Source organism: Mustelus asterias, chromosome 18, assembly GCF_964213995.1.
Source record: "Mustelus asterias chromosome 18, sMusAst1.hap1.1, whole genome shotgun sequence".
NCBI lineage: Eukaryota > Metazoa > Chordata > Chondrichthyes > Carcharhiniformes > Triakidae > Mustelus > Mustelus asterias.
In genome coordinates, this window is record NC_135818.1 from 9950479 (window position 1) to 9975758 (window position 25280).

Consider the following 25280-nt stretch of genomic DNA (forward strand, 5'->3'; position numbering starts at 1 on the left):
TGTCGGCAGTTGTCGGTCGCGTCCATTTATTTTGTGCAAGTTCACCTGGAGACATTTCTTCCCACTTGTGGTCATCGTAAACCTTCTCAACTTCCGAGGGTGGTGAATGTGTGGAATTCACTACCACAGAATGTAGTTGAGGCCAAAACGTTGTCTGATTTCAAGAGGAAATTAGATATAGCTCTTGGGGCTAAAGGGATCAAGGAATAAGAGGGAAAGGGGGAATCAGGATATTGAATTTGATGATCAGATTTGATCAAAATGAATGGCAGAGCAGGCTCGAAGTGTTGAATGGTCTACTCCTCCTTCTAGTTTCTATGATTTTCTGGGCGAGCTCCCAGACCCAATCATAAGGCACTTTGTTAAAAAAAGAGACCCAGATGTGATTCCCGCCGATAGGGGGAGGGAGCGGGCTCTATTCTCGCCGGTGAAGTTGGCTACTGAGCTCTAGGGGCACCATTGCACAGGCGTCCCGATCTCCGAGTACACTGAAGATCTACTGTCACCACCCCCCACCACCTCGGATATTGCCCCCCCTCGACTGATTACCACCCCGGGCATCGCAGATCAACTTCCATCCCCTCCCCCGATCGCCACCGTGGTTGATCCCCATCCCCCTACCCCCTAATCCCCAATCACCACCCTGGCCAATCCCCATTTCCCGACCCCCGCCCCCTCAATGCAGTGTACCCCCCACCACCACCCCCCACTTGTCTTTACCCTGCTCGCCGGTGAAGACCTCGACAACTGAGCCTGGACAATAGAGTCCAGGACCCACTAATTATATTGAAATTAACTGATGAATATTGAAATCGGGCGCAGAGCCGGTTTCACCTGCAAATGAGGGCCACAGGGCCTGTTCCTGTGCTGTAATTTGCTTTGGTTCTTTGAGGTTTTAGTTCAGTCGGACAGCATGGTCGGTGCAGGGTTGGAGGACCGAAGGGCCTGTTCCTGTGCGGTAATTTTCTTTGTTCCTTATCAGTGCTGGCAGCCTCGTGAGAGGCGGAAAACCGAGCGCGAACCCAATCTTACCAACTCGTCACGCCGATCGACTGGCAGGATGAGCCAGTAAGATCTCCCCCTAAGCTGCTTCTCTGCCTCACCTACACTGGCTTGTTCTGCACCCAGCAAGCTTTCTTCCTTTGCGTCCCCCCAGCCCTGAGTGTAGTGTGTTTATCTGCCAATGTGATGCACCTAACAGTTTAGGATGTAAGTCGCAAAATGGTGTCAGAACTAACCGGGGTAACGGATTGATTTACAGTGAGCAGATCATTCGACGCCAGGGGCAAGTGGACAAGCTTTACGCAAGACTCAAAGACCTCGCTAACGAGCGGAATAAGAAGTTGGAGAACACGTACCACCTCTTCCAGCTGAGCCGTGAGGTAACAGACCTGGAGCAGTGGATTGCAGAACGGGACCTTGCTGCGTCTTCACAGGAGCTAGGCCAAGACTACGACCAAGTCACAGTGAGTACTTATCAGCTGAGTAATTGGTGGATGGCATGGTAGCACAATGGTTAGCACTGCTGCCTCATGGTGCCAGGGAACCAGGTTCGATTCCCGGCTTGGGTCACTGTCTTTGCAGAGTCTGCACATTCTCCCCGTGTCTGCGTGGGTTTCCTCCCACAGCCCAAAGATGTGCGGGTTAGGTGGATTGGCCACACTAAATTGCCCTTAGTGTCAGGGAGACTAGCTAGGGTAAATGTATGGGGATAGAGCCTGGGTGGGATTGTGGTCGGTGCAGACTCGATGGGCCGAATGGCCTCCTTCTGCCCTGGAGGATTCTCTGATTCTAATATTTAAAAGAACTGTTATCGTAAAACCTCTCAGGCAATGTCTTGCTGACTAGTTTTCTTTTCTTTGTGCAGTTTTCCCAAATGGGGTTTTTAAGACCTGTTTGGTTTTATTTTACTTTATCTTCTAGCTTTTGGTTTGTCGGTGCGCGGTTTGGGTGGACCGTAGGGAGCGGGAGGAGGCCATTTGGCCCATCAAGGCTGCTCCGCCATTCGATTAGATCATGTACGGCCAACCTGAGTGTGCTCCCAACTCCATTTTCCTGTCACCCCAACCCAATCCTTGACTTCCTCGGTCTGTCAAAAAATGTATCTAATTCAACCAGGAGTAAATTCAAGGACCCAGCCTCCACTGCCTCCTGAAGGAGAGAATGCCACAGATTAATGACCCTTTGAGAGAAGAAATTCTCCGCCTCAAAAGGGAGACGTCTGATTCTTGAACTGTGTCCTCTGGTTCTAATCTCTCCCACAAGAGGAAACATCCTCCTGATCAACGTCTAGGGCGGAAATTTCCTGTCCCACCCGCCACGGGAATCATAGCGGGCAGGGAACGGACCATGCAAATGTTCGTTGACCTTGGATGGGAACTTCTGGCCTTGGGGCGAGCGCGGCTGGAATGTTCCACCCCTAGAAATTTTTAGAAGTCTAAACCATTGCTGATTGTTGTAAAAACCCATCTGGTTCATTAATGTCCTCGAGGAAAGGATATCTTACCTGGTCCGGCCTACATTTGATTTGAGACCCACAGCAATACGGTTAACTCTTAACTTCCCTCAGTTCAAGGGGACGTAGGGATGGGCAACATAAGCCCACATCCCATGAAAGAATTTTAAAAATGTTTTCTAAAAATTTAGTCTCTTGCATCCCTTTCAATTCGCAACATCTTCTATGTTTCAACAAGATCACCTCTCATTCTTCTAAACTCTGATGGGTATAAGCCCAAACTTTTCTCACAGTGGTCAGCACTGCTGCCTCACAGCGCCAGGGACCCAGGTTCAATTCCTGGCTTGGGTCACTGTTTGTGTGCAGTCTGCACGTTCTCCTCATGTCTGTGTGGGTTTCTCCCACTGCTCCGGTTTCCTCCGACAGTCCAAAGATGTGCGAGTTAGGTGGATTGGCCACGCTAAATTGCACCTTAGTGTCAGGGGGATTAGCAGGGTAAATATATGGGGTTACGGAGATAGGGTCTGGGTGGGATCATTGTTGGTGCAGACTCGATGGGTCGAATGGCCTCCTTCAGCACTGTAGGGATTCTGTGAGTGGTTAGAGAGAGCGGCACAGTGGTTAGCACTGCTGCCTCACAGCGCCTGGGACCCGGGTTCGATTCCTGGCTTGGGTCACTGTCTGTGCAAAGTCTGCATGTTCTCCCCGTGTCTGCGTGGGTTTCTTCCGGCTGCTCCGGTTTCCTCCCACACTCCAAAAATGTGTGGGTTGGGTGGATTGACCATGCCAAATTGCCCTTTAGTGTCAGGGGGACTAGCTAGGGTAAATGCATGGGGTGATGGGAATAGGGCCTGGGTGGGACTGTGGTTGGTGCAGACTCGATGGGCTGAATGGCCTCCTTCTGCACTGTAAGGATCCTATGATTCTATGATTCTGTTCTATGATAGCCCTCAATCCCAGGAATGAGTGAACCTTCTCTGAACTGCTTCTGCAGCAGTTATGTCCTTTTTTCGATTCACAGTAACAAAACATCAATTCACCAGGTTTTTGCTTCAACTGTTGTAGTTGCTGAGGGAAAAGTTCCGCGAGTTTGCCCGGGAGACGGGGACGATTGGCCAGGAGAGAGTGGACAGCGTGAACGCTCTGATCGATGACCTCATTGACGCAGGCCACTCGGAGGCGGCTGACATTGCTGAATGGAAAGACAGCCTGAATGAGGCCTGGGCCGACCTGCTGGAGCTGATAGACACACGCACACAGCTGCTGGCTGCTTCCTACGAGCTCCACAAATACTTCTACGATGGCAAAGAGCTCCTGAGCCTGATCCAGGAAAAGCACAAGGAGCTGCCAGAGGATTTGGGGCGCGATGCAAACACGGCAGAGTCTTTCCACAGGATGCACAACACGTTCGAACGAGATATTCATTCCCTTGGCATACAGGTACAGTACAGTGCCAGTGAGTGGAAACTTGAGCTCAGGAAAATAGTAACACAGCTGCAACAAGCAGATGCAAATTTCTCTGGGATGCAGTACATGAGTAATTTGAGGCATGACCTCAAAGGGAGGAAGATGTCAGTTTGGAACTATGATTCCAAAGATTTTTAGAATTTGAAGATCTGCCCAATTCTTGTCAAACTCTGTTGTAGACAAATTGATAGTGATTGATTTGGGGGGGTGGGTGTGGGTGCGGGGCAGGGGGGGACGGCATGGTGGCACAGTGGTTGGCATTGCTGCCTCACAGCAACAGGGACTCTGGTTTGATTCCCGGCTTGGGTGACTCTCTGTGCGGACTTTCTCCCCGTGTCTGCATGGGATCCCTCCGGGTGCTCCAGTTTCCTCCCACAGTCCAAAGACATATTGGTTAGGGTGCATTGGCCATGCTAAATTCTCCCTCAGTGTATCCGAACAGGCGTCGGAGTGTGGCGATTGGGGGATTTTCACAGTAATTTCATTGCAGTGTTAATGTAAGCCTACTTGTGACACTAATAAATAAAATTTAAAAAAGGATGTATGGTTAAAAGGTGACTCTGGCTTTTAGTATATCTGTTATTTGACTTATCAATATCCACATCTTTTAATTATGCAACTACTGGGATAGTGGAAGACAAACCTGGCAGAACCTGATCCTTTTTCATTTAGCAATCCCTATATTGCTGTGTGTTGTGACATTATACAACAGGCTTGTACACCAGGTGGTGGAAAATCACACATTGCGGTAAATTTTGTTCCTCTGTTAATTTTCTTTGTTTCGTTCTGATGCCTCCTCCATGTTGATTTTAAATCTGGCAAAATATTATCCATTAATACTCATGGCCAAAATTTTTACTTTTTGTTTTCGTTCATTCCTGAGATGTGTTCATTTGTAATTAACAAAACAGTTGTAGATCTGCAAAATAAGCTTTTATGAAACCCTCTTGCAAATCGTGTCGCATCTCACCAACAGTCAAAGTCCGCATTCAGCATCATTTGAATTACTCTTAATTGTGATTCGATTTATTCTTACATTTTGTCGGCACGGTGGCACAGTGGTTAGCGCTGCTGCCTCACAGTGCCAGGGACCCGGGTTCAATTCTAGCCTCGGCCACTATCTGTGTGGAGTCTGCACATTCTCCCCGTGTCTGCATGGGTTTCCTCCGGGTGCTCCGGTTTCCTCCCACACTCTGAAGATGTGCAGGCTAGGTGGATTGACCACGGTAAATTGCCCCTTAGTGTCTAAAGATGTGCAGCTTAGGTGGATTGGCCATGGGAAATGCACGGGGTTAGGGCCTGGGTAAAATCCTCTTCGGAGAGTCGGTACTGACCCACGGGCCGAATGGCTTCTTTCTGCACTGTGGGGATTCTATGGATTTGAAAGTGAATGGAATCGAACAACATTGGCCGAGAATTCCAGCAGTTATAAGTGAAGACTTAATCACTGATAGGAGACGCAGGGTGAATGACACGTGGGCCAAAATCCTCCGTCCTCGTTTGTGGCTGGGATTTTCCAGTGCTTCCGAGTGAGAATGGCGTTTTGGCTGGAACGCCAAATGTTCCGTTCCAGCTCGCCAACTGGTTCCGCCACAGACGAGACCGGAGAATCCCACCCGCAGAGTCAAAGCTCATTCCTGGTTTTCCTTCCCGGATAAGGACGTCAGTCTTCCCGTTGACAGGTGCAGCAGTTCCAGGATGACGCCGGCCGTTTGCAGACGGCCTACGCAGGGGATAAAGCTGCCGCCATCCAGGGACAGGAGCAGGAGGTGGTTGAGGCCTGGAAGGCACTCCTGGACGCTTGCGATGGCCGGCGTACCCAACTAGTCGACACTGCTGAGAAATTCCACTTCTTCAGTATGGTGCGGGATCTGATGTCCTGGATGGAGAGCATTATTCGGCAGATCGAAACAGAGGAGAAGCCACGGTAATGTAGAATTTGTTCTTCCTAGTAGTACAGAAATTTTTCTGAATCTTGCTGAAGGCTTTCAGTTAGGTACATAGAACAGCACAGGAACAGGCCCTTCGGCCCACGATGTTGTGCTGCACATGATACCAAATTAAACTAATCCCTTCTGCCTGCCCTTGGTCCATATCCCTCTATTCCTTGCATGTTCATGTGCTTATCTGAAAGCCCCTTTAATGCCCCTATCGTACCTGCCTCCACCACCACCTCTGGCAGCGTGTTCCAGACACCTACCCTTCTCCGTGTAAAAAATACTTGCCGCTCACATCTCCTTTGACCTTTTCTCCTCTCACCTTAAGTGCGTGCCCCCTAGTATTAGACATTTCAACTCTGGGAAAAAGATTCTGGCTGTCAACCCCATCTGAGACACTCATAATTTTATAGACTTCTATCAGGTCTCCCCCTCAGCCTCCGCCGCTCCAGAGAAAACTGCCAGGGGTGGCACAGTGGTTAGCACTGCTGCCTCACAGCGTCAGGGACTCGGGTTCGATTCCTGGCCCGGGTCACTGTCTGTGTGGAGTCTGTACGTTCACCCTTTGTCTGCGTGGGTTTCCTCCGGGTGCTCCGGTTTCCTCCCACAGTCCGAAAAACGTGCTGGTTAGGGTGCATTGGCTGTGCTAAATTCTCCCTCAGTGTACCCGTACAGGCGCTGGAGTGTGGCGACAGAGGATTTTCACAGTAACTTCATTGTAGTGTTAATGTAAGCCTACTTATGACAATAAATAAACTTTATTAAAACAATCCAAGTTTGCCCAGCCTCTCCTCATAGCTCATTCCCTCTAATCCAGGCAGCATCCTGGTAAACCCCTTCTGCATCCTCTCCAAAGCTGGTAGTGGGCAAAGCTGTCAACAAAAACAAAAGTTACAACTGAACATCCGTTAATTACATTTTCCAAGCTTATTTGCTTCTTAATTTATAAAGATCTTGGTTTATAAGGTGACAACTGATTTGATTTGATTTGATTTATCATTGTCACATGTATTGGTATACAGTGAAAGCTTCTTACGCACTATACAGACAAAGCATACCGGCCATAGAGTACATAGGGGAGAAGGAAAGGAGAGGATGCAGAACATAGTGCTACAGTCATAGCTAGGGTGTAGAGAAAGATCAACTTAACATTTGATTTGATTTATTATTGTCACATGTATTAGTATACAGTGAAAAGTGTTTTTTGCGCGCTACACAGATAAAGCATACCGTTCATAGAGAAGGAAAGGAGAGGGTGCAGAATGTAGTGTTACAGCCACAGCTAGGGTGTAGAGAAAGATCAACTTAATATAATGTAGATCCATTCAAAGGTCTGATGGCAGCAGGGGAGAAGCTGTTCTTGAGTCGGTTGGTACGTGACCTCAGACTTTTGTATCTTTTTCCTGAAGGAAGAAGGTGGAAGAGAGAATGTCCGGGGTGCGTGGTGTCCTTAATTATGTTGGCTGCTTTTCCCGAGGCAGCGGGAAGTGTAGACAGAGTCAATGGAGCAACTGTGGCTGAGTATGTGGCATGCCTAGTATGGATCACCACTAGCGATTGAGATGTCCCTTGAGATGCGACACCAGCCTTGAAATAACTTCCTTGTGGCTATGACCCCACATGATATACACTGCGAAAGGTTTTGAGGTGGTTTTTAAATGATCACGCTGGCATTCCAATGACCCACCTCTCAATAAACCCTGAGGATGTGTGCTGCCGATTAACAATTGAGAATCGCTTCAGATTTTTGACCCAATTTTGTGAAATAATAGTGAATAAAAAAACACAGCAATACCTCCCTTTTCAGAAAAATAAGAATTTGTTTTCTCTGAGGTACCGAGAAACAAGTGATTCAAACAACTGAGTCCGTTATACCTCCTTCTGAAATTAACCGCCGGGTTTAATTGTTGTGTTTATTGATAGGGATGTCTCTTCTGTGGAACTATTGATGAAGTACCATCAGGGAATCCGAGCAGAGATCGATGCCAGGAACCAAAATTTCACTTCCTGCATTGACCTGGGCAAGACAATGTTAGCCCGCAGACATCACGCTTCAGAGGAGGTGAGAATGGGAAGGATGTTCCTCTGGCTCATCAGTGCATTTCTCCAGTTTTGGCGCACGGTGGTTTGCTTTGAGCTTTAGGTTTGCTGAAACTGAATAAAATGCATCCCATGTCGCCATTTACGCTGCGCAACTCAGTGGAAATTTTCACCTCATTATTATTTACTTAGCTGTCCTGTGAAGGACTTACACGCAATGATAACAGATCTTTGTTTGCGGCCAAATAGTCAAATAAACTTCATGTAGGATAATGCAGCCTGAAATGTGCGTTTATGTAAGTATCCACGCGGTGATACATTTTCCTAATCTGCATCTCAACCATCTAACATGCGGATCAGAAAATCAAGGAGTAGATTTGCTGCAAGGCCTGGAATTTCCCAGTGGTCACAGGTGGTTGGTTCGGTACTTCCCTCCTCATGCACAATGAGGATGTAGTCTGCTGCAAAATATACAGTGATTATATAATCTGCAGTATAGTAGAAACATAGAGTCCAACAGGTTTATTTGGAATCATGAGCTTTCGGAGTGCTGCTCCTTCTTCAGGTGACTCACCTGAGGAAGGAGCAGCGCTCCGAAAGCTCGTGATTCCAAATAAATCTGTTGGACTTTAACCTGGTGTTGTGAGACTTCTTACTGTGCCCACCCCAGTCCAACGCCGGCATCTCCACATCATAGAAACATAGAAGCAGGAGTAGGCCCTTCAAGCTTGCTCCGCCATTTATTTTGATTATGGCTGATCATCGAATTCAATATCGTGATCCCTTCTTCCCCCCCCCATATCCCTTAATGCCTTTAGCCCCAAGAACTATGTCTAATTTCATCTTGAAATCACACAGAGTACCATTGACAATAACAGCCCATCGCACTATCTAATGTTCGAGCTCCCAAACTGAATCCAGTTGCCTTGTGAATGGGGCGGCATGGTAGCACAGTGGTTAGCACTGTTGCCTCACAGCGCCAGGGACATGGGTTCGATTCCCGGCTTGGGTCACTGTCTGTGTGGAGTTTGCATGTTCTCCCCGTGTCTGCGTGGGTTTCCTCCGGGAGCTCGGGTTTCCTCCCACAGTCCGAAGATGTGCGGGTTAGGTTGATTGACCATGCTAAATTGACCCTCGTGTCAGGGGGATTATTAGGGTAAATATGTTGGGTTAAGGGGATAGGGCCTGGGTGGGATTGCGGTCAGTGCAGACTTGATGGGCCGAATGGCCTCCTTCGGCACTATAAGGAATCTATGATTCTATAATACCCCTAATATGATTCACAATCAAATTTAATTTGGTCCACTGCTAAAGGCATGATGTGAATGTAAGCTCTTGTTGTGGTTATGTATTTATAGGTAAGGGCAGACAGGAATGAGAAAATGCCAACAGCCCATCACACTATCTAGTGTTCGAACTCCTAGACTGAATCCAGTTGCATTGTGAATCCCCCCCCATTAATGTCTCCTTTCAGTACCTTACCTGACAGATTATTCTACTTATCACCCCACCGCCTGCGCCCCCGTATTGATTAAATAATTTATTATTCTGTAACAAAACAATGTGAATTTATGGAATTAGAACATACGTCTGATGTCGAAGCTAGTAACTATCTCGTTTATGACAAAGGTCCTATGGTAGCTACAAAGTTTGTTGAATTTCATAGTTTACAGAAAATCACTCCATGCCACATTGAAATCGTGTGTTGCAATGGCAGGAGATAGAGGGAAATGAGATTGTATAACTGCTGGGATGGACAAGTGAAATTGATCATTCTTGGAGGTAACTTAGTGCAGTGATTTTTGATTTGATTTATTATTTTCACATGTATTAACATAGAGTGAAAAGTATTGTTTCTTGCGCACTATACAGACAAAGCATCCTGTTCATAGAGAAGGAAAGGAGAGAGTGCAGAATCTAGTGTCACGGTCATAGCTAGAGTGTAGAGAAAGATCAACTTAATGTGAGGTAGGTCCATTCAAAAGTCTGACAGCAGCAGGGAAGAAGCTGTTCTTGAGTCGGTTGGTACGTGACCTCAGACTTGAGTATCTTTTTCCCAATGGAAGAAGGTGGAAGAGAGAATGTCGGGGTGTCTGGGACCCTTAATTATGCTGGCTGCTTTTCCAAGGCAGCAGGAAGTGTAGACAGAGTCAATGGATGGGAGGCTGGTTTGATACTAGGTTGATGGGCAACCTAGGCTAGTGAATGGGTCACACAAGTGATCCTCCTTCATCTCAGTGGACCACAAGATTGAAATCAGGCTTGTTCACTGACCGTGATCCCATGAATAAGATTAGCTACATTTAACACATGCCGAATATTTCAGAATGAGTTATGGGAAATGCTTCATCATTCATTTATTAATAGAACTCTCATCAACTGCAAATGGCAAAGACAAAAAAAATATTTACATTTTGGACACAGAGGGAGTGCATGGCTTTCACAGTTAATGTTGTGAGCAATCAGCACACACCTCACTTCACTTGCCCTTGCTTTATTTGTGAATCACTTCAGTCACACCGTGAGGAAGAAGCTACACGGATGGAAATCAGCGGAATGTAGCAACCCTGCGCGTGGGCACCGGCCAACAGAATGTCTTGTGGGTCCGCACTCAGAACCCAGATGGGCCGCATGTGGCCTCCAAGCCGCAGGTTGCCCATCACTGCCTTAGTGGCTCTTCCTCACTGCCCCCCACCCACCTGTTGCCCACACCCCATTAATAGGTGGTTGTGTCTCTGGTGAGGTACCACAGATTTCATTGTTTACTTTCTGGTTTGTTTGAAGGGAATGCTGGCATGACTTTTCTGTGTGTATTTTACCACCTGAAACTGGTGACTGTGTGCTTTTCAACTGTAATGTACACTGCAATATACACTGAAATATACACTGCAATATACACTGTAATATACATTATAATATACACTGGAATATACATTGTAATATACACTAATATATATTGTAATATACACTGAATTGTTCAAGCGTCACAAATACAAACAGTAGGCACATTCGGCAGCACAGCTTAATATATCAATGTCTCATAGTACACTCCAGTCTAATTCCAAACAGTTAAAAAAAATTCCCCATCCCCTACTCTTTCCCCCTATTTTATTCCCCCTTTTCTTAGCTTTTCTCCCCCTTTGCTTCCCCTTTTTTCTCAATTTTCCCTCTCCCACCCATCTCCCCCCCTCCCCCCACACCTTCATCTGTCAGTTTACCCTCTGATTTCAGCTTCTCTGCCGTTTGGCCATTCACACCTTCTATTCTCTCTATGGGCTGCCATTAGCAGCCTTTCCCCTTGTTTCTGTGGCTATGGCTCATCTTCCATTCCCTCACTCTCCAGTATAAATATCTCCCATTTTCTATGCCTTTTAGCTTTGACAAGGGGTCATCTGGACTCGAAACGTCAGCTCTTTTCTCAGCCAGAGAGTGGTGGATCTATGGAACTCTTTGCCGCAGAAGGCTGTGGAGGCCGGGTCGTTGAGTGTCTTTAAGATAGAGATAGATAGGTTCTTGATTAATAAGGGGATCAGGGGTTATAGGGAAAAGGCTGAAGAATGGGGATGAGAAGAATTATCAGCCATGATTGAATGGCAGAGCAGAGTCAATGGGCCGAGTGGCCCAATTCCGCTCCTATGTCTTATGGTCTTACAGATGCTGTGGAGATACCAGTGTTGGACTGGGGTAAACACAGTAAGAAGTCTCACAACACCAGGTTAAAGTCCAACAGATTTATTTGGTAGCAAAAGCCACTAGCTTTCGGAGCGCTGCTCCTTCATCAGGTAAGTGGGAGTTCTGTTCACAAACAGGGCATATAAAGACACAAACTCAATTTACAAAATAATGGTTGGAATGCGAGTCTTTACAGGTAATCAAGTCTGAAAGGTAAAGATAATGTGAGTGGAGAGAGGGTTAAGCACAGGTTAAAGAGATGTGTATTGTCTCCAGCCAGGACAGTTAGTGAGATTTTGCAAGCCCAGGCAAGGTTACAGATAGTGTGACATGAACCCAAGATCCCGGTTGAGGCCGTCCTCATGTGTGCGGAACTTGGCTATCAGTCTCTGCTCAGCGACTCTGCGTTGTCGTGTGTCGTGAAGGCCGCCTTGGAGAACACTTACCCGAAGATCAGAGGCAGAGTGCCCTTTTGTACCTTTAAGACTTGATTATCTGTAAATACTCGCATTCCAACCATTATTTTGTAAATTGAGTTTGTGTCTTTATGTGCCCTGTTTGTGAACAGAACTCCCACTTACCTGACGAAGGAGCAGTGCTCCGAAAGCTGGTGGCTTTTGCTTACAGATGCTGCCAGACCTGAGATTTTCCAGCATTTTCTTTTTTGGTTTCAGATTCCAGCATCCGCAGTAATTTGCTTTAATTCCCATCCTATATCTAGTGTCAACTCCTTGATAAACACCTTCAAAATTCACTGTGTAAACTTAAAAATGGCAAAATGTGCTGTGGATGTTTATAAATTGTTACCTGTTTTAGATTAAGGAAACGCTGGTACAACTCACAGAGAAGCGGAAATCAATGATGGACAAATGGGACGATCGCTGGTACTGGCTACGTCTTTGTAAGTTAAATACTATCCACGCGATGGTCTTTTCTATATCCTTGAGTGAAGCATGGAGAGAATGTTGCAATGTCGGATGAGTTTTTGGATCAGATGTAACACCAAGCTTCTATCTGCCCTATGTTACTATATTGAGAAATGGCAGGCAGGTTCTCTCTGGTGCCCCACACAACAGAAACATAGAAACTAGAAGCAGGAGTAGGCCATTTGGCCCTTCGAGCCTGCTCCACCATTCATCTTCATGGCTAATCATCGAATCAGTATCCTGATTCCCCCTTCTTCCCATATCCCTCGATTCTTTAGCCCCATGAGCTCTTTCTAATTTCTTCTTGAAATCAGACAAGGTTTCGGCCTCAACTACTTTCTGTGGGAGTGAATTCCACACATTCACCACCCTCTGAGTGAAGAAATTTCTCCTCACCTCAGTTCTAAAACCTTATCCTCAAACTATGGCCCCTAGTTCTGGACTCCCCCACCATTAGAATCATAGAATCCATTCAGTGCAGAAGGAGGCCATTTGGCCCATCGCGTCTGCACCGACGACATCCCACCCAGACTCTATCCCCACAACCCCATGCGTTCACCCCAGCTAATCCCATTGACACTAAGGGGCAATTTAGCATGGCCAGTACACCTAACCCACACATCTTTGGACTGTGAGAGGAAATCGAAGCACCTGGAGGAAACCCGCACAGACACGGGGAGAATGTGCAGACTGTGCACAGACAGTGATCCAAGCCGGGAATCAAACCCGGGTCCCTGGTGCTGAGAGGCAGCAGTGCTAACCATTGTGCCACTGTGCCGCCCTTTTCTTTCTGATTCTACCCTGTCTAATCCTGTTAGAATTTTATACGTTTCTATGAGATCCCCTCTCACTTATCTAAACTCCAGTGAATATAACCCTAACCAATTTAGTCTTTCCTCATATGACAGACCTGCCATCCCAGGAATCAGCCTGGTAAACCTTCACTGTATTCTCTTTATAGCAAGGACATCCTTCCTCAGATAAAGACACCAAAACTAAACACAATACTCCAGGTGTGGCCTCATCAAAGCCCTGTACAATTGCAGCAAAACAACCCTATCCCTATACTCAAATCCTCTCGCTATGAAGGCCAACATACCATTTGCCTTCTTTACTGCCTGCTGTACCTGCGCGCTTACTTTCAGCGACTGATGCACGAGGACACCAAGGTCTCACTGAGTATCCAACATTTAACCCCCAAACAAAGTGACTAAAGAATTAACATGTTTCTCTTTGTGGAAATTCACTGTGGTGTTTTCCTACACTGAGTACAGTCACATTTACAAAGTACTTTGTACAGAAGGGAGTTGAATTGGCACAGGTCTGGCTGACTTCAGCCTCATTTAAAACTCATTGTAATGAGCAGATCTGAAATATTTTTACCAATTCCTGTCAGCTATCGCAGACAAATCCATTCTCACCTCAGCAAAAAAGCCCAAGGCAAATGAACCAATCCAAAGTCTGGCTGAATTTGGAAGCATCCCTTCTGAGGAGCTGTTTCCGATGTGACCTGTTGCTGGGGCAACTCATATTGCACTGTGCAAACGGCAACACCTGTCAACCAGATGTGCAGTATTGGTCCCCTTATTTGCGGAAGGATATATTGGCCTTGGAGGGAGTGCAGAGAAGCTTCACCAGGTGGATACCAGAGATGAGGGGTGTTGATTATGAGGAGAGACTGAGCAGATTGGGTTTGTATTCGTTAGAATTTAGAAGGCTGAGGGGGGATCTTATAGAGACCTATAAGATAATGAAGGGGCTGGATAGGGTAGAGATGGAGAGATTCTTTCCACTTAGAAAGGAAACTAGAACTAGAGGGCACAGCCTCAAAATAAAGGGGGGGTCAGTTTAGGACAGAGTTGAGGAGGAACTTCTTCTCTCAGAGGGTGGTGAATCTCTGGAATTCCCTGCCCACTGAAGTGGTGGAGGCTACCTCGTTGAATATGTTTAAATCACGGATAGATGGATTCCTGATCGGTAAGGGAATTAGGGGTTATAGGGATCAGGCGGGTAAGTGGAACTGATCCACTTCAGATCAGCCATGATCTTATTGAATGGCGGGGCAGGCTCGAGGGGCTAGATGGCCTACTCTTGCTCCTATTTCTTATGTTCTTATGTTCTTAGATGTGATATGCCGTCAAAGTGATTGTATAAACATGAGGAAGACAGCATGCTAAAGTGAATGATAGAGAAGGGCAAAATGAGTGAGACCTCCAGGAAGAGGGTTCCCTGAAACACAAGGCCACATTTAACTGCATAAGAGAGCAAAAGCCTAAAGTCAACTTTAACTTTTCCCCAATGTGTATTGTGCATATGAGCCAGTAAATGCTGCAGCGGGGAGGATGTGCCATAGTGGCATTGTCACTGGACTTGTAATCCAGAGACTCAAGGGGCATGGTTAGTAAGTTTGCAGATGACACCAAGATTGGTGGCATAGTGGTCAGTAAAGAAGGTTATCTAGGATTGCAACGGGATCTTGATCAATTGGGCCAGTGGGCTGACGAATGACAGGTGGAATTTAATTTAGATAAATGCGAGGTGATGCATTTTGGTAGATCGAACCAGGGCAGGACTTACTCAGTTAATGGTAGGGCACTGGGGAGAGTTACAGAACAAAGAGATCTAGGGATACAGGTTCATAGCTTCTTGAAAGTGGAGTCACAGGTGGGCAGAGTGGTGAAGAAGGCATTCGGCATGCTTGGTTTCATTGGTCAGAACATTGAATACAGGAGTTGGGACGTCTTGTTGAAGTTGTACAAGACATTGGTAAGACCACACTTGGGATACTGTGTGCAGTTCTGGTCACCCTATTATTAAACAAGAAAAAGTGCGGAAAAGATTTACTCGGATGCTACCAGGACTTGATGGTTGAGTTATAAGGAGAGGCTGGATAGACTGGAACTTTTTTCCCTGGAGCGTAGGAGACTAAGGTGTGATCTTATAGAAGTCTCTAAAATCATGAGGGGCATAGATCAGCTAGATAATCAATATCTTTTCCCAAAGGTAGGGGAGTCTAAAACGAGAGGGCATAGGTTTAAAGTGAGAGGGAAAAGATATAAAAGTGTCCAGAGGGGCAATTTTTTCACAGAGGGCGGTGAATGTCTGGAACAAGCTGCCAGGGGTAATAGTAGAGGTGGGTACAATTTTGTCTTTTAAAAAGCATTTAGACAGTTGCATGGGTACGATGGATATCGAGGGATATGGGCCAAATGCGGACAATTGGGACTAGCTTAGTGGTTAATAAAAAGGGGCGGCATGGACAAGTTGGGCCGAAAGGCCTGTTTCCATGCTGTAAACCTGTATGACTCTGTGACTCTATGCCTTGTTGTGGCAGGTGGTGAAATTTGAATTCAGTAAAAGAAATTTTGGAATGATGACCATGACTGAGTTTTAAAAAAGGTGTGCTGACAGACATGTGATAAATTTGTATTTGAACCTGTCTTAGATGTAATGTAGAGGCCTTAATTTAAACCACCGAAAATTACTGAGAAAAACATGCTTTGCAAATAATGGAATTGAAGTGAAGAAAGTATCTGGTTTGAAAACAGATTTAATTTTCACTTGTTTAGCTTTTTAGTGTTGATTCTCACACAATGAACTCACAGGTGGCACAGTGGTTAGCACTGCTGCCTCACAGCACTAGGGACCTAGGTTCAATTCTGGCCTCGGGTCACTATCTGTGTGGAGTTTGCACGTTCTCCCCGTATGTGTGTGGGTTTCCTCCGGGTGCTCCAGCTTCCTCCCAGATGTGTGGGTTAGGTTGATTGGCCATGCTAAATTGATCCTAGTGTCAGGGGGATTGGGTGAGTGTGTGGGGTTACGGGGATAAGGCCTGGGTGGGGTTGTGGGTGGGGTTGCGGCAGACTCAATGGGCCAAATGGCCACCTTCTGTACTGTTGATTCTGTGAATTAAATGCACATTGTGGCTGTTAAAATCATTCTAGATGAATGAGTAATGTGCCGACGCCTACAGTTTTCCAATAACCTAAAACAATACAAAATAAAGTGCCTTTTTTATTGCCCATGATAACTGATTAAAACCTGGTGCTGTTGTGTTTATTCGGCTTTTCCAGTGCTTGAGGTGTGTCAGTTTGCAAGGGACGCTTCCGTTGCTGAAGCGTGGCTCATCAGCCAGGAGTCTTACCTTAACAGCCGCGATGTGGGCAACAACGTGGGGGAGGTGGAAAAACTAATCAAGAGACACGAGGCGTTCGAAAAATCAACAGCCACCTGGGACGAGAGGTTTGCTGCGTTGGAGCGACTGACCACTGTAAGTAAAAACAAAACGCCTTTTCACCTAGGAACACATATCCATCTTGGTTGCGCTGAAGAATCATTAATATGGGAGGCGATGACCTTGTGGTATTATCACTAGCCTATTAATCCGGAAACTCAGCTAATGTTCTGGGGACCCGGGTTCGAATCCCGCCACGACTGATGGTAAAAATTTGAATTCAATATAAAAAAAAATCTGGAATTAAGAATCTGCTGATGACCATTGTTGATGGTCAAAAAACCCCATCTGGTTCACTAATGTCACTTTAGGGAAGGAAATCTGCCATCCTTACCTGGTCTAACTACAAAAGGTTGTGAATGTAGCCCAGTCCATCACACAAACCAACCTCCCATTCGTTGACTCTACACTTCCTGCTGCCTCGGAAAAGCAGCCACCATAATTAAGGACCCCATGCACCCTGGACATTCTCTCTTCCACCTTCTTCCATTGGGAAAAAGATACAAAAGTCTGAAGTCACGTACCAGCTGACTCAAGAACAGCTTCTTCCCTGTTGCCATCAGACTTTTGAATGGACTTACCTTGCATTAAGTTGATCTTTCCCTGGCTATGACTGTAACACTACATTCTGCACTCTCTCGTTTCCTTCTCTGTGAACGCTATGCTTTGTCTGTAAAGTGCAAGAAGCAATACTTTTCACTGTATACTAATACATGTGACAATAATAAATCAAATCAAATCAAAATCAAATCTGGCCTGCAAGTGGCTCCAGAGCCCCGGGAATGTGGTTGACTCTCAACTGCCCTCTGAATATGGGTAATAAATGTTGGCCAGCCAGTGACGCCAATGTCCCACGAATGAATTTTTAAAAAAATCAAGCTACACAGTTCATCAGAAACTCTCTTAGGCCGGAATTCTACCGGCCCGCCTGCCACGGGAATTGGAGCGTGCGAGGGGCGGAGCATGGGAAGGTCCGTTGGGACCTCAGGCGGGATTTTACAGTTTCGGGACAAGCGAGGCCATGAAATCCCGTCCTTAATGCTTGAGTAGCACTTTTGACACAAGCCTTTGACAGCACTGCGATTCATTCTTTGAGCTGCAATGCACATTGTGGCTGTTAAAATCATTCTAGATGAATGAGTAATGTGCTGACGCCTACGTTTATTTCAATTTATTTTACAGCTTAGGTTTGTTCATAAAACCAAACTTTAAAAACCCCAACTGACATAAACTAATCACCAAATCACTTTTTTTTCTTCAGTCTTAGAGATGCACAAACTGCGGCCCTCACCTCCATGTTTCCCAGATTTGATAAGGAAGTGGGAAACTGTCGGAAGAACAGCAGGAATGAAGTTGAAATTGTTTGTGCTTTGTTTTTTGGTGGTTGACTAAAGGCTTAGTTCTCTGCTTGTCATAGAATCCTACAGTGCAGAAGGAGGCCATTCAGCCCATCGAGTCTGCATCGTCCACAATCCCACCCCAGACCCTATCCCCATAATCTCAGGCACTTACCCTGGCTAATCCTCCTGATACTAGGGGCCCATTTAGCATGGCCAATCCACCTAACCCGCACATCTTTTGGAGTGTGGGAGGAAACTGGAACACCCGGACGAAACCCACGCAGACACGGGGAGAACGTGCAGACTCCACATAGACAGTGACCCAAAGCTGGAATTGAACCCGAGTCCCTGGCGCTGTGAGGCAGCAGTGCTAACCACTGTGCCACCGTGCCGCCCGAGTGTTATCACCTAGTGTTGTTTAAAATATACCACCCGAGTGTGAGTGACTTTTAATGGGGGGGGGGAATTCTCTGGCCTCCCCGCAACGTGTTTCTCGCCGCAGGAGGTGACGCGCAGTTTGCTGATGACAAGGTCTTCTAGCCCCGCCGCTATCAATGGAGTTTACCATTGACTGTACCCCATGCCGCTGAAAAACCCGCGGCAGGGCTATGTTATTGGCAGGAGCAGAAGATCCCGCTGGCGTGAACAGCTGGAGAATTCGGCCATAATGTAGCTGCTGTTAGTTGTGCGGGTTAGGTGGACTGGCCGTGCTAAATTGCCCCTTAGAATCCCAAGATGTGTAGTTTAGGGGGATTAGTGGGGTAAATGCGTGGGGTTACGGGGATCATGGGGGTGGGCCTGGGTGAAATGCTCTTTTGTAAGTTTTTTAGTTTTTTTTATTAGTGTCACAAGTAGTCTTACATTAACACTGCAATGAAGTTACTGCGAAAATCCCTTAGTCGCCACACTCCGGTGCCTGTTCGGGTACACCGAGGGAGAATTTAGCACGGCCAATGCACCTAACCAGCACGTCTTTCGGACTGCGGGAGGAAACCGGAGCACCCGGAGGAAACCCACGCAGACACGGGGAGGATGTGCAGACTCCGCACAGACAGTGACCCAAGCCGGGAATTGAACCCGGGTCCCTGGCACTGTGAGGCAGCAGTACTAACAACTGTGCAGACTCAATGGGCTGAATGGCCTCCTTCTGCACTGCAGGGTATGGCAACACCTCAACAAATCTTTCATTGGCCACAAAGCACTTTTGGATATCTGGTACGTAGGAAGCGCTTTGTATAGATGTCAGTCCATATCTATCTTTCCGCTGCCTGGTATATTGAATGTGACGTATACCTGTTGCTGCTGTCTTGCAGTTGGAGTTACTGGAGATCCGAAAACAACAAGAGGCATTCAGGCAGAGCATGGAGGGGAAACTGCAGCCAGAAGCACAAGCAGATCATGATCTAACACCACCCGATCAAGCACATGAGGAGAAGTGAGTGTCAATGTTTTGATTCGGCCGGTATTGAATGGTAAATACTGCTGGAGAAGGCTGGCAAGCATGCCCAGCTTCACCAGAAAGCAGGCTGCCCCTGTGGAGGCTAATGCCAGATCCGGGCAGTGAAAGGATTCTAAAACAGTTGCAGTAAATTGTTCTAAGACTGGCATCTGCAAACCAGGTCAAAGGCTGGGCATGGCTCCTCCTGCCTGCTGTGGGTTTGGGGGGTGGGGTGGGTGGGGGGGCTTCTGCCTTCCAGCTGCCTTGCACCCATCCCATTTTCCTAGGTAGGACTAATTGCATGTACGTGGTTGGGTTACAGCACTAACCTCCCTCTTCAGAGAGAGTGGGGATAAACAGGCTCTGATGCTGAGAGGGTGTCGCTTGGTTTGGAGGGTAATAGCCATGAGGAAAGATTTGAAGAAACTTGGTTTGTTTTCACTTGAACGTCAGAGGCTGAGAGGCGACCTGATTGGAGTTTACAGAATGATGAGAGGCATGGATAGAATGGACAGTCAGAGTCTTTTTCCCAGGGTAGAAATGTCAATTACTAGGGGACGTAGTAAGAAGTCTCACAGACCAGGTTAAAGTCCAACAGGTTTATTTGGTATCACGAGCTTTCGGAGCGCTGCTCCTTCATCAGGTGAGTGGACAACACCCCATTCATCTGATGAAGGAGCAGTGCTCCGAAAGCTCGTGATACCAAATAAACCTGTTGGACTTTAACCTGGTGTTGTGAGACTTCTTACTGTGCCCACCCCAGTCCATTGCCGGCATCTCCACACCATAGGGGACGTAGGATTAAGATAAAAGGGGGGAAGTTTAAAGGAGGCGAGAGAGACAGGTTTTTTTATACAGAGGGTGGTAAGTGCCTGGAATACGCTGTCGGAGGAGATGGGTAGAAGCGGATACAATAACAACGTTTAAGAAGCATCTTGACAGATTCATGAATACAGTAAGAAGTTTAACAACACCAGGTTAAAGTCCAACAGGTTTATTTGGTAGCAAAAGCCACACAAGCTTTCGGAGCTCTTAGCCCCTTCTTCAGGTGAGTGGGAATTCTGTTCACAAACAGAGCTTATAAAGACACAGACTCAAATTATATGAATAATGGTTGGAATGCGAATACTTACAACTAATCAAGTCTTTAAGAAACGAAACAATGTGAGTGGAGAGAGCATCAAGACAGGCTAAAAAGATGTGTATTGTCTCCAGACAAGACAGCTAGTGAAACTCTGCAGGTCCACGCAACTGTGGGAGTTACAAATAGTGTGACATGAACCCAATATCCCGGTTGAGGCCGTCCTCGTGTGTGCGGAACTTGGCTATCAGTTTCTGCTCAGCGACTCTGCGCTGTCGTGTGTCGCGAAGGCCGCCTTGGAGAACGCTTACCCGAATATCAGAGGCCGAATGCCCGTGACCGCTGAAGTGCTCCCCAACAGGAAGAGAACAGTCTTGCCTGGTGATTGTCGAGCGGTGTTCATTCATCCGTTGTCGCGCGTCTGCATAGTTTCCCCAATGTACCATGCCTCGGGACATGAATAGACAGGGAATAGAGGGATCCGGACCGCATAGAGTCAAAAGGTCTTTAGTTCAGAAAGGCATCATGTGTTGGCACAGGCTTGATGGGCCGAAGGGCCTGTTCCTGTGCTGTATTGTTCTTTGTTTGGTACCTACTACAAGACTGTGAATGGGCAGGACAAAGCGTAAAGCGGGCAGAAAAACTGCCAAAAATATTTGAAAAAATCGTAACAGTTGGACTGCAAGAGGGGGAAGGTAAAGGCCCATGGGTCCCCCGAGGCAGGTAAGTCTCAGGTCGTGAGCAGGGAGAGTTTGGGCAGGTTACAGGGGTGGGGAGGGGGAGTGGGTTTAAGACTGTGGGTGGGTAGAAAGAGGGTAGGGATTCTATCTTTGGGGGGAGGGGGGTGGTGGACCCACCCCCCCCCCCCTCGCAAACGACAATGAGCTGCCCCAATGGCTCGAGTCCCTTACCTCTTCCTTCCAGCCCTTTGAAAAATATCCTTTTAAAAAACAGGTTGCCCACTCCCGCCCAACTGTCCATGCCAAACTTTTAAAATGTGGGTAACGTATTATCTTGGCTCAGTAAGAAGCCAAATTAACCCTTGATTGTTCATTTAAATATGATTTCAGCATCTGTGCACCCCCCTGTATTATGGGGGTGAACGGGGAGGGGATGGTAAACACACTTGGCGAGGGCTCACAAAATGCAGTCCATAGTTATTTGCTTTGGACTTTTTGAGGGCAGCACGGTGGCACAGAGGTTAGCACTGCTACCTCACAGCACCAAGTATCAAGTTTGATTACGACCTTGGTTGACTGTGCGGAGTTTGCACATTCTCCCCGTGTCTGCGTGGGTTTCCTCCAGGTGCTCCGGTTTCCTCCTACAGTCCAAAGATGTGTGGGTTAGGTGGACTGGCCATGCTAAATTGCCCTTGGCATCCAAAGATGTGCAGGTGAGGTGGATTGCCCCTTAATGTCCCAAGATATATAGGTTTGGGGAGATTAGCAGGGTAAATACGTGGGGTTACAGGATAAGTCATGCTAAATTGCCCCTTAATGCCCCAAGATATATAGGTTTGGGGGATTAGCGGGGTAAATACGTGGGGTTACAGGATAAGCTTGGGTAAGAGTCAGTGCAGACTCGATGGGCCAAATGTAGGGATTCTATGATTATCTGAGAATCCTGCCAGCTGTGAGAACTAGCAAGTCTGTGGGAAACGGAAGTGTGATATCTATAGATGATAGGATACTAACATTACTCAAGTTACCCAAAAATAAGTCAAAATGAAAATGACCTATTTTCTTGGCAGCATCAGAGGCACTAGGAGCAGAGCACGTCATTTGAAAATATGTCTTTTCTTTGGTCTAGACCGCAGGAAGAGGGATGGAAGGTCGAAGCCCAGGAGGAAACAGAAATAACTCCTCATGTAACAGAAGATCCATCACTGGTCAGTTACCAATCTAAATTCTGTCATAGTTCACAACGTTTCAAGACGCCATAGAATGCCAAACGTCACCCCATCATCCTCTTCTTCTGTCATTGGCTCGATCTTTCTCTAATCCATCTCTTGTTTGCTTTTGTATGACTCATGGACGACCAGGTCAAGTCCAAACCAAAACAAAATAAAATAGGCAGCGCTGGCAACAAGAATATTTCGGTGGCTACAAGAATGCAGGTAGTGACGTGGCTGAAAGACGCGCACGCATGGCAACTGAAGTAAGGATAGAAATGGAGGAATTAATGACTGGAAAGAAAGAGGGTCCTATTTTACCATTTTGATTCCAAGTGTTGGGCGGACTTGAAACTGGGAGTGTTTCAGATCCGACTTTTTGACCCGTTCTCAGGCGCCCCCACACGCACTCACCCTGCAAAAATATCAGCGATTCCGAATCGCGCTGCAGAAGCCTGTGGGCGGGGCTTAACGCGCCCAAAATCCTGCAGCTCCGATTGGAGCCTCCAACTGCGCATGTGCGGGAAAACAAATGATGGAATGTGGCTCCCCGGCCACATCCCTCCCGGGCCGGATAATGACTCCCCCTGGCCCCTACAGACATTGCCCCACCCCCACAACATTACTGACCCCCTTATCCCCCCGCTACCCAGACAGACCTTGGGCCCCTCCCCCTTCTCCCCCCCCCCCCCCCCCCACGATCTCTGGCAGAGTGGCAGCAGACCCCCACTTCGCGGTCCCGATCGCGGCCATTTTTGGGCCTTGGTAAAGGGGGAACTGGCGCGGAGGTGGGTGCGGATCACGCTACCCGCCTCACGCCTGCCTTTACCAAGTTTTTGCGCCTGAAAACAGGTGCAATGCGATGGTAAAATCGGGCCCAAAGTGTGTCAAATTTCTGAATTGGATGCAAACACAGCTGAGGTAGAGATTTGTCCTGGTGTTAATGCAGAATGCGTGGCATCGCCCCACCCAATGTTTAGCTCCATTGCAACCAGGCGGGGGGTGTAACAGACCGCCAATGTGATACCGCCATCTTGGACCACAGTCAAAGCCAAATTCCTACTGCAGCTCTATCTTCATTGCTATAAAGTCCTGAATAATGATAATCTCTTAACCAAAGAATTCAGGACAAAAATCAGTGGAATGTAGGTGTATAAACTGAAGCACCAGATCCATGCATCCCTTGCCTCATCTATTTTGCTGCATCTGAGCAAAACTGGATGTAAATAGTTATTATTATCGTATAGGGTTATTTTTATAGAAACATAGAAGATAGGAGGAGGCCATTCAGCCCCTGCTCCGCCATTCATCACGATCATGGCTGATCATCCAACTCAATAGCCTAATCCTGCTTTCTCCCCATAACCTTTGATCCCATTCGCCCCAAGTGCTATATCCAGCCGCCTCTTGAATACATTCAATGTTTCGCCATCAACTACTTCCTGTGGTAATGAATTCCACAGGCTCACCACTCTTTGGGTGAAGAAATGTCTCTTCACCTCCGTCCTAAATGGTCTCCCCTGAACCCTCAGACTGTGACCCCTGGTTCTGGACTCCCCCACCATCAGGAACATCCTTATAGAAACATAGAAATGTCACTAAGCTGCCTTAAGTACCCATGTTATGTTCCATGGGAGATTTAGATCTCTGCAGTTTTTGAAGAGTAAAAGAAAAGTCTTCTAAAAATAATTTTAACACCAGGTTAAAGTCCAACAGGTTTATTTGGTATCACGAGCTTTCGGAGCGCCGCCCCTTCATCAGGTGAGTGGACAACACCGACACTCACCTGATGAAGGAGCAGCGCTCCGAAAGCTTGTGATTCCAAATAAACCTATTGGACTTTAACCTGGAGTTGTGAGACTTCTTACTGTGCCCACCCCAGTCCAACGCCGGCAACTCCACATCAAAAATAATTTTCCTTATTCAGCCTTTCACTTCACTTTTTAAAAAGCTCTCACACCAGAAATGGTTTGTGGTCTCTCTCCAGGCCACTTGTTCATCAACCTGGCTGTAAGCCCGAAGGCAGGAGAGTAGCCAGTTGCGAATCCTATTTCATTATTGCCCCTTTTCCCCCACAAGGAAGCATGTGCCTTTGCTTAATACTCACCCTTATCAGTGCAAGCTGTGTGTGCCGGTAGCCACTGGCATGGCCCTACACTTTGAAACTCTGTGGCATTCTGCATTACAAATCTCTACCTCAGCTGTGTTTGCATCCAATTCAAGAAATCGAACTACTGTTTCTTTACCCTCGTTATTTACTCCATTTCTATCCTCATCTTCACTTGCGATGTGTGTGGGCGTTTCGGTCATGTCACTACCTGCATTAGACATCCAATAATATCATAAAGCTATACTCCAGCTCGCAGAAGAGGTCTTGAATATGTTTCTGAGATGTTCACACCTGAAGCTACATTCACAGTACATAAGACCGTACAAATATCTTTCCTTGGGAGAAGGTGTTTTTCCATTTCAGAGGGAGAAAAAGTCAAGATATTAACTCCATCTTGGCTACCATCTTCTATCAAAATGATTGTCACATAATATGTTGATTATGTAGCCAAGTTCCATGTAAAGGCATCGCAACTGATAAAATAATGCCTTTAGTACAGCACGGTGGCACTGTGGTTCGTACTGCTGCTTCACAACGCCAGGGACCTGGGTTCAATTCCCGGCTTGGGTCACTGTCTGTGCGAAGTTTGCACGTTCTCCTCGTGCCTGTGTGGGTTTCCTCCGATTTCCTCCCACGCTCCAAAGATGTGCGCGTTAGCTGGATTGGCCGTGCTAAATTGCCCCTTAGTG

At 46.9% G+C, this 25280-nt stretch overlaps 1 protein-coding gene across 3 annotated transcripts in view; it reads left to right on the forward strand.

Annotated features, from left to right (window-relative positions):
- The window catches only part of LOC144506945 (spectrin beta chain, non-erythrocytic 1-like), a 266820-nt gene that overhangs the window by 185592 nt on the left and 55948 nt on the right, over window positions 1-25280 (forward strand). For all 3 annotated transcript variants that reach the window (XM_078233354.1, XM_078233356.1, XM_078233357.1), the window contains exons 25-32: window positions 1262-1466; window positions 3521-3895; window positions 5605-5849; window positions 7783-7921; window positions 12388-12472; window positions 16571-16767; window positions 19385-19506; window positions 22400-22478. In XM_078233354.1, the coding sequence (XP_078089480.1) occupies window positions 1262-1466; window positions 3521-3895; window positions 5605-5849; window positions 7783-7921; window positions 12388-12472; window positions 16571-16767; window positions 19385-19506; window positions 22400-22478 (1447 nt within the window). The remainder of the gene's footprint in view (window positions 1-1261; window positions 1467-3520; window positions 3896-5604; window positions 5850-7782; window positions 7922-12387; window positions 12473-16570; window positions 16768-19384; window positions 19507-22399; window positions 22479-25280) is intronic.